We start from the raw sequence: 12,097 nt of genomic DNA, 5'->3' as shown, positions 1-12,097 counted from the left end.
TATCACTGATATTGATACTTACATTTGTGAATTTAACATCAACAAAAAAAGTTAAAACAAAACTAAACCTCTCATTAACTATTTGCATTTTGTTTTATGATTTTATGGTCTGATAATTTAAGGGTATTTTAATTTTATGTTCTATCACATTGTCTTTTCAGTTCTACAAAATATGTAAATTAGCTCTTCAATAACAATAACCCAAGCAATGTCAGACCAATGGATTTCATTTTTCATTTCTGTCTTCTAATTTAACTGTAATGCAATCTTCATATTCTCCAGCAATTATTTCAAAAATATTAAACCTTAAAGTATATTTGTCATGTTGCTTAGCATATCTAATTTAAAATGCTATACCTCATAAAATGTGACTCCATAAATTCTAAGATGCACTGTTAGTCTACGTACCATTAAGAAAAAACTGCTGTCACATGTAACTGTAAAATTCTATCCAAGTAGTATATCTTAGAATCAATAAAATGATAATAAGTCAAAATTTAGTAACTAAATGTTAGTTCTACATGAAAGATTTAAATGTTAACTAAACCTAGAATTTATATTCTGAGAAACAAAATGTAGCTAATATATGATTAAATGCAGAAATATAATCAATTTGTAGGCTTCAAAATTACATTTTTCATGTTTATCAATGCTAGTTTACCAAGAGAAACGAACTGAATCAAAAATAAGTAAGGGGGCTTCCCTGGTGGCACAGTGGTTGAGAGTCCGCCTGCCGATGCAGGGGACACAGGTTTGTGCCCCGGTCCAGGAAGATCCCACATGCTGCGGAGCGGCTGGGCCCATGAACCATGGCCGCTGAGCCTGCGCGTCCGGAGCCTGTGCTCCGCAACGGGAGAGACCACAACAATGAGAGGCCCGCGTACCGCAAAAAAAAAAAAAAAAAAAAAAAGTAAGGGACTCCCCTGGTGGTCCAGTGGTTAAGAATCCACCTTCCAATGCAGGGGATGCGGGTTCCATCCCTGGTCAGGGAACTAAGATCCCACATGCTACGGGGCAACTAAGCCCAGGCGCCACAACTAGAAAGAAGCCCGCGCCCTGCAAGAAAGATCCCACGTGTCACAACTAAGATCCCGCGTGCCACAACTAAGACGCGACGCAGCCCCCCCCCGCAAAAAAAAAACAGTAAGAAAAATAGTATTTCAGGGTCAAGAACAGAAGCAGTTGAGTTCTGAAATAACTATTAAAAGTATCAGTCCATACCAATTTCTTACTAGCCCAGCCTCCTAAATATCTAATATATAAAAGTATGGTCACTCAATTGTGTGGCTACAATGTTAGCTATGCATATATATGTGTGTTTAAGTTTGTATGTGATAAATCTGTATGTATACTTACATATATGATCAGTAATTTTCTAGGGAATAACGCAATACCAATATTAGAGGAAAATGTAAACAGATGTAGAGTTTCCATCTTGATCTATATTATTCCTTTAAAAGGCTACCTATCAGATTATATAGCCCTATAAATCACATCACCCTATGAATCTGATTATGGTACAAAGACTGTTTCAAGCAATTAAAATTTAATACTTACGAATGAACAGATGCAGGAGCATCATCTCTTTGGAAAGTTCCTTCACTTCCAATCTGCTCCCTACGTTTTCCAGCTCTATCTTTATATTTTGGATTCTTCAAAGCCTTTTCATCTTCGTAGTCTGTATTCTTCATAAACATGAAATATTCATTGAGGAAAACAAAACTAATAAATAAAAATATAATGTCTGTATATCTGCCTTGCTTAGCAAATATGGTTCAATGTGGTCTCCATTAAATAAGCCATGATATAAATTAAGATATACAAATTAAGACAATTACATTATTGAATATTTCTATTCTATCCCCTTTAATATAGTGAAAATATAGTATATTTTGAATCAATGCTGTGTACTCATATTCTCATATGAACTACCAGTATTCAAAAAAATATGGAGAACCCCTGGGGCTGGGGAAAAGAATCTACTTCTCCTTTTCTCTAAGGAACTGAAAGTTCCAAAGGACCTAAAATATTTTGATACTGTTCCTTAGAAGGGAAAAATGTAGAAAGTCTTTAAAAAATAGATAAAAGGAAATAAATGCTCTTTTACCCTGGCAATAATAATAGCTTTTTGCTTCAATACAGCTTCATTACATGATTAATCAGTCACTCCACAAATATTTTCTAAGTAAAGAGTAAGTTATGCCCTATGCTAGGTGACAGAATGCAAAGAAATTTATAATCCTAAAGTGCAGACACACACAGTCTTCAGCATGTTACAGTATGACTGGTTCGACAATTAAGGTATACACAAGATATGGCAGTGGCACAAAAGAGACAGGCAATTCAGCTTGGGGTTTCAAAGGCTCCTCTTCCCCTTTGTTGCTATTTGCTAATCTTTACATAAAAAGTACAACATTCATCCAAAAAGATGCTACAGACTGCTAGAGCAATGCAAGGAAAGTACCACAGAAGTTTTTACTTAATTTTGCTTTCAAAACAGAAAAATACAGACCACCAACCCTAATGGGTATTCCCCCCAGAAAATGATGTAGAAATTAAGTTAAAATTTTTGAAAAAACATTTTATTCTCTCCTTATATATCTTCTATTTTCCTCCCAAATTAACCTCTTAACATTTTTTTCTATTATGATTTCTCTCCCTTAGTACAACAGTAACAAAAAATATAATTCTGCATAAAAATATGTTATTTTGGCAGCATCTTTTCTGACTTGTTCATAAAGTGTAAAAAACACTGGACAAATACACTTAAGACCTAGATCCTATATCTAGCTCTGTCGTTTAGTAGGTAGGTGACCAGCTCTAGTTTCTCTAATGTAAAATGGCAATATTAATTAGTTTTCTGGTCTACTTATAGGATTAAATGGTAATTTTTTTAAACTGCCTTACTGAGGTATAATTAACATACAATAAATTACACATAAAGTGTACAGTTACTTTTGAGATTCGTATACACTTATGGAACCATCACAATTAAGATAATAAACATATTCATCTCCCACAAAAGTATCCTCGTCCTTCTTTGTAATCTATCCTTCCAGCCCCTCTCCCTGTGCATCTTCTCCTGTAGCCAGGCAACCACTGATCTTTCTGCCATGATACATTAGGTTTGCTTTCCTAGAATTTTATAGAATTGAAGTATATAGCATGTTGAATTGATCTTTCAACAACATGGGTTTGAACTTCGTGGATCCACTTATACATAGATTTTTTTTCAGCACTAAATACTACAGTATTACACGATCTGCAAGTGGTTGAATCTGTGGATGCAGAACCCCAGGTATACAGGAACTGTGGACATAGAGGGCTGAGTACCAGCTATATGCAGATTTTTCAACCAAGGTGAGAGTCAGCACACTTAATCCCCGGGTTTTACAACGGTCAACTGTACTCTTTTTGTCTGGCTCTTTCACTCAGCACAATCATTTTGAGATTCATCCATGTTGTAATCTGTATCAATAGCTTATGCTTTTTTATTGCTAGAGTGTTTGACCATATAGATTTAACACAGTTTGTTTATCCATTAATGATGGACAGATGAGTTTTTTCCAGTTTTTGGCTTTTAGAAAAAAAGCTGCTGTGACCATTTGCTCACTAGTGTTTGTATGAACATATGCTTTCATTTCTCTTGGATAGAAATGAAATACTTTGAAATAGAATGGTGAATAATACAGTAGGTGTACATTTAACTTTTTGACAAAGTACTAAACTCTTCTCCAAAGCAATCACACCATTTATATTTTCACCAGCAGTGTATGAGAGTTCCCGTTCCTCCACATGCCCACCAACACTTAGTATGGTCAGTCTTTTTAATTGGTTTTAAATTGCAATTCCCCAATGACTAATAATACTGAACATCTTTTCATGTGTGTATTTGCCACCTGCTTTGGTGAAGTGTCTATTCAAATCTTTTGCTGATTTTTAAATTAAGTTGTTTTCCCTTATTGAGTTTTCAGAGTTCTTTATATACTCTAGGTATAAGATACATGACTTTTATCAGATATATGATTTGCGAATATTTTTCCCAGTCTGTGGCTTACCTTTTCATTCTCTTAATCGTGTCTTTGGAAGAACAGAAGTTTTGGAGGAAGTACAATTTGTGCTTTTATGGATAGTGCTTTTAGTGTTAGATACCTTAAAAAATCTTTGACTTTTTTTTTAAGGTTTGCTTCTAGAAGTTTAAATTTATATGTATAGTCCATTTTGAGTTCATTTTTATATGTTATGAGGTGGGGATCAAGGTTATTGTTGTTGTATATGGCTATCTAATTGTTCCAGCACTGACTGTTGAAAAAAGACCATCCTCTTTCCACCAAATCGCCTTCATGCCTTTGTTGAAAATCATACACACACACACACGCACACACATATACACATTTATCTATGTATCTATATGGGTCTATTTCTGGACTCATTATTCTGTTCCATCAACATATTTATCTTTTTGCCAGTACTATACTGTTTTTATTGCTGTAGTTTATAATAAGTCTTGAAATCAGGCAGTATTAGTCCTCCAACTGTGTTTTTCGAGGGTATCATTTTAATGCAAGTTTTTTAAAAACCAGAAATGGTTATTCCAATATAGGGTATTATCATCACTTTCCTACTCCAACCTCAACAGTTGTTGAGGTAAACAGTAAAAAACTAACAGGAACTACATAAATCTCAGAATCATTCTAAATAGCTCTCTTTTTATATATAAAAATGGACTATGCTTATCTACAGGCAGTTTTATACAAAACCAGATGCACAGTTTAACACATGTAACAATATTTAACTCCCTTACCTGCAAACCATATTTTACTCGTATTTTCTTTAATTCTTTTCTCCTTTCCAGCTCTTTTTCCTCCTTACTTAGAGTTGGACCAACTAAAAGGAAAAATTGAGTTTGGTTTAAAGAAAAAAAAAAACACTAAATATAATACTGTTTATTTAATAATGAAAAACTAATAGTACTAGTATCCCATCTGCAGATTAATAAAAAGTTCAAATAAATTAATATAAAAGGATCTTAGGTTGTGATGATGTCCTTTCAGCATTTTGGTAATTAAATCTACTTGGAAAGTAAACCAAAACTCGAAAGATTATAGGAATGTTTTAGATACTGAAAGAAACACTGCACATCTTAATTTTTCAATATGGTTACTGTAACAGAAATCCAAATGCAGAAATATTGTGAGTTTTCCAAAGGAACATAAGCTTGTGCAAAAGAAAAATAACAGAACCCAAGATTCACGTTACTATGTAACGTGCCATACTCATTTTCATAAGGTAGTATGAGAAAACAAAAAATACATAATGAACGTGTATAGTTGGTATTTAAAGGAAACAAACGATGTGAAAAAAATTACTTACTAGTTAAAAGGATCTTTCAATTTTTAAAGCCTTAGATGAGTGGGTTTTAAACAAGATAGTAACATTTTACAATATTATTTATTATAGAAAGTAATGGTATATACACAGATAATATATCAAACAAACTATAAGTAGGAAAGCAAATATATCAACAAATAAATCTTAATACCTTGGCCTATTATTTTCTATGTTACTATTTTACATCAGAGTTTAACTGTGGATGACTTTTTATATCAGTAAACAGATGTTAAAGGGAAACCAATCTCTATTTATGTCACAATTACTCCTTTGAAGTACATTTAGCTACCACTGCAGTGCTGCTTCAAAAGCCTATAGACTGGATTAGCAAAAACAGAGCTAATGATTATCATTCCTGGTCATAAAGTAACCTAATGCTGTAATGGTACAAATTACTACACAGAAAAACCAACTACAATCATAATCTACTAGTCTAGGTCTCAAATTTCAAATACATGTCATTTCTTAGGCTCATTTGATAATATTCACTTAAATACAAATATATCTCAATAGAGTATTATATCAATTAGATATGAAGCTGGTACTGATACTTTTTTAGAACACGCAGTGAATTAAAAAGCTACCATGCCCATAAACAGTATGTTTCACATACCAAAAGGTTCATCTTTCTTATCAAGACGAAGGTGAGCTCTAACCTGCCCTGGTTCACAGCCATCACAGGTATCACTGCCAGGGTGAATGTGAAAGGACAACACAGTCTCTCCAATTTTCACTTCATCTCCATGCTCAAGTATGTAAGGGTCACATTTAGTTTTGGGCTAAAGGAGAAAAAAATTACAAAGCCAAACCCAAGAGAGTTACATATGGTTATTTTATTTATTTTATGTCTACTGTAGTGTCTGATTATAAAAAAAAAATTGAGATTGTTCTCAATGAGATAGACATATGCACACACATTTCCACAAAACTTGAAGGTGATGCATAATATTCTACTAGTTGAGAAGATGACAGCTGAACCGAGCAACTTCTAATTTTTTTTTAATATTTATTTTATTTATTATTATTTATTTTTGGCTGCATTGGGTCTTCGTTGCCAGGCGTGGGCTTTCTCTAGTGCAGCAAGCAGGGGCTACTCTTCGTTGTGGTGCACGGGCTTCTCACTGCAGTGGCTTCTCTTATTGCAGAGCACAAGCTCCAAGCACATGGGCTTCACTAGTTGTGGCACATGGGCTCAGTAGTTGTGGCTCGCAGGTTTAGTTGCTCCGCGGCATGTGGGATCTTCCAGGACCAGGGCTCGAAGCCATGTGCCGTGCATTGGCAGGCAGATTCTTAACCACTGCGCCACCGGGGAAGCCCTCTAATTTTTATATTATCAAAATCCACTGATCTCCCCATCTCCATGCCCAATCCTATCACAGAAATACCCAACTCAAACTTCAAACAGTCTACTACCAAAATGAAAAATCACAATCAAAAAGATGAAGTGTTAAGGAGATAGGTGCATCATATTTCCCTTTTTCCGTCCTCTCTTGATAATTCAGTTTTATCTCATTTTTGATTCTTATAGACTAAGACCTCCCTCCCTCCCTTCCATATATTATCTTATTATGTGCTAAAGCACTTTGTTACATGTTGGGATAGAAGAGTTAACTAAATAGACATAGCCCCTGCCTTCAAGGAGTTTACAGTTTAACAACATTTCCTTTAACAGTTTAAACACACACACACACACACACACACACACACACACACACACACACACACACACACACACACACACACACACACACACACACACGATGGCCCCTAAAGTTGCTATAAGAACATTTACTCTGAATAGCTTTAAAATGCATTTATTTCCAAAAATAAGGCACAGGTACATAATTAGAAGTCAAAACTCAACAGTTAAGTATCCACTTACTGTATACATTTTTTAGCCCTTTCTAAGAATTCCCTTCCATGTTAACACATTTGGGTGAATACCAATCTGAACTAAATGATATGTATAATAACTATGGCCCTGAGGGATAAAAAGTTTCATTTCGGTTTTTTAAAATAATGTGCAAGTATTTAATTAATAAGTATATACTCACTTGAAGAATCTGTTTTCCATTTACAATTGTACCATTTTGACTGCCTTGATCCACAAGGACATAACTTTGTAAGTCGTGATCAAAATAAATTTCTGCATGAAACTTAAAAAAAAAGAAACCAGGTAATTATAAAGTATTATACCTTTTTTTAAACCATAGATAATTTCTCTATGATAAGATGCAATGAACTTTAGTCTCTTAATAATTTAGCTTTTATTATTTTTAATACATTTTTTTCAGAATACAAAAATATAATAATGCTTCTGGTAGAAATGAGAAGGCTACAGGAGAAAAACTCACCTATAATTCCACCTATAATTACCATTAATAATTTAGTATGTGTACTACCTTTTCTACTTTTATAATATAGTTGAGATTATACTATATATATAATTTGAAATAATTTTTTCACCTAATATGTCTGTTCATGTTCTTAAAAATTCTTAATACAACAGGTGATTTGAAACATTCAAGGCTGACTTCTCAGTTTTTTCAAAATTTTCAATACTCAGAACTAATCACTCCCTTCTGTTCCACAGCACTTTGTTTATATAACAATTAAATTATACAAAGTTTCCGTATATGTGAATGTCACTGTACTGCTTACAATTTTCGCTTACATTTATTTTTATTTAATTAATTTAATTTACTTATTTATTCATTTGTTTATTTATTTGGCTGTGTCAGGTCTTAGCTGCAGCATGCAGGATCTTCCTTGAGGCACGTGGATCTTTCGTTGTGGCGTGTGGGCTTGGGCTTCTCTCTAGTTGTGGTGTGTGGGTTTTCTCTCTAGTTGTGGTGCACGGGCTCCAGAGCACTGTGGGCTCCGTAGTTTGCAGCACACACGCTCTCTCGTTGAGGCGCTCGGGCTTAGTTGCCCCACAGCATGTGGGATCTTAGTTCCCCGACCAGAGATCGAACCCACATCCCCTGCATTGGGAGGTGGATTCTCTACCACTGGACCACCAAGGAAGTCCCTATTGCTTACATTTAGTTTACAATTTTCTTACCACTTAGTACATAATACAGTACCTCACATATATTGGGCATGTACTCAATACATGCCTATTTAACTGGATATAGAGCTGCAGAAATATTTAACTTTAAATTTCATGAACAATACATTGCTGGTGGGAATGTAAAATGGTGCAGCTGCTTTGTGGGGGGTCTGACAGTTCCTCAAAATGTTAAACAGGGAGTTACCATACGATTCAACAATTCTACTCTGAGGTAGGCATCAAGAGGAATGAAAACATACCTCCAAACAAAAACCTGTACGTGAAATGTTCATAGCAGCATTATTCTTAATAACCAAAAAGTGGAAACAATTCAAATGTCCATCAGCTGATGAACAGATAAAAAACACTGTATCTGAACATTGAAGTATTATTTGGCAATAAAAAGAAATGAAGTACTGATATATGCTACAACATGGATGAATCTTGAAGACATGCTAAATAAGCAAAAAAGCTAGTTACAGGGGTGGGGTCAAGAAAGCGTACTAGGAGGACAGGGAATTCGCATCTCCACACAACTAGGGCACCTAGCAGGCACTGGTGGGGGACAACGGACACCTAAGGGGATGGCAGGAACCCCCAGCAACTGGGTAGGATGTGGGATGTGGGGGGAGTGAAGGGGGGGAGAAGTGGAGGTGGGACAGAACTGGCACCCCTAAGGGGCAGGTGGGGGAGGGGAAGGAATCCCACGTCCAAAGGGGGAAATTGGGGAACCACTGGGAGGGCAGAGGATCAAAAGGGAGCGTGGCCAGGTTTCCCCTGCCCACTTGGGCCCCCAGGAACCTGTTCAGATACCAGGCCTGATCCTCTACCTACCGAGGCCCCCTCCAGCCACACAGGTCCTGAGGAAGTGGGAGAGAGGGAAGGGGGAGCAAAAGTAAAGGCTGGACCTAAGGGACAGCACCCCTGAGGGGTGGCTAGGGAGAGGAGGAGTTCCTACACCCAGTGGGACCCACCACGGTTAGGGGTCCACAGGCGGGGGGAGACCCTGGGGGAGACAGTGGGGGAGAGGCACAAAAGAATGGAAGGGAATGGGGCCAGTGCTTTCCCTGTCTACTTAGGCACCGGGGAGCTTGTTGGGCTCCCAGGCTTAATCCTCTGCCCTCAGAGCCTCCCTCCTGCCTCGCAGAAACCAAGCCCCGTCCCCACCCCCCCCCCACCCAGGGCCCCAGCTCTGCACTCAGAGACACCCTCCAACACTTGGCCTAAACCCCACCCCCACAACCTCACTCAGGGCCCTACCTCCAAACTCCAGAACTCCACACTCCAGAGGCCCTTCTTTCAACATGCTACCTCTCCCCTTCCACGCAGGTCCTAAGCAGAGGCCCCGCCCAATGCCTGAACATCACCACCTACTCTCCACCCCATGCTCAAATGTCACCCCCCACCTGCCTAGGTCCCGCCCCACCCTAACTCGCACCCCTACCTGTTTCACCCCAGCTTACACTCTGCCCCCATAGCCAAGGTGCATTTTTTTCTTTTTTCCTCTTTTGGATTGGGGTTCTGTTTTACCTTGTTGATTCATTGTTGTTCTATTATATTTTTATTTTTCCTGATAAACCTCTTATTTTTCTAATTTTATTTTATTCTTTATACTTTGTTATTGTTCTCTCTTTTTGGCTTGTTCCCTGCCCTCCCCCCGCTTTTTTTCTTTTTTCTGTTGTGTTATTTTACCTTGTTGCAGTTGTTTCAATTATAGTTTTGTTTTTCCTAATATAATTTTTATCTTTCTAATTCAATTTTGTTTTTTATTCTTTGATACTGTACTGCTCCTTTTCTTCTTTCTTTCTTTTTTTTACCATGCCACAAAGCTTGCAGGATCTTGATTCCTAGGCTGCAGATCAGGTCCGAGCTCCTGTGGTGGGAGCTCCGAGTCCAAACCGCTGCACTAACAGAGAAGCTCAGACCCCAGGGACTATCAATTGGAGTGAGGCCTCCCAGAGGTCCTCATCTCAGCACCAAGACCCAGCTTTATCCAACTGCCTGCAACTCCAGTACTGGACATCTCAGGGCAAACAACCAGTAAGACAGGAATACAGCACCACCAATCCCAAAAAAAGAAAGAAATGACAAAAAAATATGTTACAGACGAAGAAGCAGGTAAAAACCTACAAGACCAAATAAATAAAGATGAAATAGCTAACCTACCTGAAAAAGAATTCAGAGTAATGACAGTAAAGATGATCCAAAATCTCAAAAACAGAATGGAGAAAAGACAAGAAACACTTAACAAGGATCTAGAAAAACTAAAGAGCAAACAAACAATGATGAACACAATTACTGAAATTATAAATACACTAGAAGGAATCAATAACAAAATAACAGATATGTGAGCTGGAAGATAAAATGGTGGAAAAAACTGCCAGGGAGCAGAAAAAAGAAAAAAAAGAATTGAGGACAGTCTCAGAGACATCTGGTACAACATTAAACGCACCAACATCCAAATTACAGGGGTCCCAGAAGAAGAAGAGAAAAAGAAAGGGTCTGAAAAAATATTGGAAGAGATTATAGTTGAAAACTTCCCTAACATGGGAAAGGAAATAGTCAATCAAGTCCAGAAAGCACAGAGAGCCCCATAGAGGATAAACCCAAAGAGAAACACACAGAGACACATATTAATCAAACTATTAAAAAATAAATACAAAGAAAAAGTATTAAAAGCAGCAAGGGAAGAGCAACAAATAACATACAAGAGAATCACCATAAGGTTAACAGGTGATCTTTCAGCAGAAACTCTGCAAGCCTGAAGGGAGTGGCAGGACATATTTAAAGTGATGAAAAGAAAAAAATCTACAAACAAGATTACTCTACCCAGCAAGGACCTCATTCAGATTTGATGCAGAAATTAAAATGTTTACAGACAAGGAAAAGATAACAGCATTCAGCACCACCAAACCAGCTTTACAACAAATGCTAAAGGAACTTCTCTAGGAAGGAAACACAAGAGAAGGAAAAGACCTACAAAAACAAACTGAAAACAATTAAGAAAATGGTAATAGGAACATACATATCGATAATTACCTTAAATGTAAATGGATTAAATGCTTCAACCAAAAGACATAGACTGGCTGAATGGATACAAAAACAAGACTCGGACATATGCAGTCTACAAGAGACCCACTTCAGACCTAGGGACACATACAGACTGAAAGCGAGGGGATGGAAGAAGATATTCCATGCAAATGGAAATCAAAAGAAAGGTGGAGTAGCAATTCTCATATCAGACAAAATAGACTCTAAAATAAAGACTATTACAAGACACAAAAGAGGACACTACATAATGATCAAAATACCAATCCAAGAATATATAACAACTGTAAATATTTAAGCCCCAACACAAGAGCACCTCAATACATAAAGCAAATGCTAACAGCCATAAAAGGGGAAATTGAGAGTAACACAATAATAGGGGATTTTAACACCCCACCTTCACCAATGGACAGATAATCCAAAATGAAAATAAATAATGAAACACAAGCTTTAAATGACACATTAGACAAGATGGACTTAATTGATATTTATAGGACATTCCATCCAAAAACAACAGAATACACTTTCTTCTCAAGGGCTCATGGAACATTCTCCAGGACAGACCACATCTTGGGTCACAAATGAACCCTTGGTAAATTTAAGAAA

The 12,097-nt window shown here is 36.9% G+C and overlaps 1 protein-coding gene across 3 annotated transcripts in view; it reads right to left on the bottom strand.

Annotated features, from left to right (window-relative positions):
* AGGF1 (angiogenic factor with G-patch and FHA domains 1) overlaps window positions 1-12,097 on the bottom strand; it is a 47,117-nt gene that overhangs the window by 7,308 nt on the left and 27,712 nt on the right. For all 3 annotated transcript variants that reach the window (XR_009539504.1, XR_009539503.1, XM_060143149.1), the window contains exons 9-12: window positions 7,446-7,547; window positions 6,005-6,170; window positions 4,805-4,887; window positions 1,558-1,685 (exon numbers count right to left, since the gene is read on the bottom strand). Coding sequence is in view for 1 of the 3 variants with exons in the window: in XM_060143149.1 (XP_059999132.1) it covers window positions 1,558-1,685; window positions 4,805-4,887; window positions 6,005-6,170; window positions 7,446-7,547 (479 nt within the window). In the remaining 2 variants the exon portion in view is untranslated. The remainder of the gene's footprint in view (window positions 1-1,557; window positions 1,686-4,804; window positions 4,888-6,004; window positions 6,171-7,445; window positions 7,548-12,097) is intronic.

The sequence above is a fragment of the Lagenorhynchus albirostris genome, chromosome 3 (genome assembly GCF_949774975.1).
Source record: "Lagenorhynchus albirostris chromosome 3, mLagAlb1.1, whole genome shotgun sequence".
NCBI classification, from domain to species: Eukaryota; Metazoa; Chordata; class Mammalia; order Artiodactyla; family Delphinidae; genus Lagenorhynchus; species Lagenorhynchus albirostris.
The sequence above is the reverse complement of the archived record's forward strand: the minus strand, read 5'-3'. Positions and strand labels throughout refer to the sequence as shown.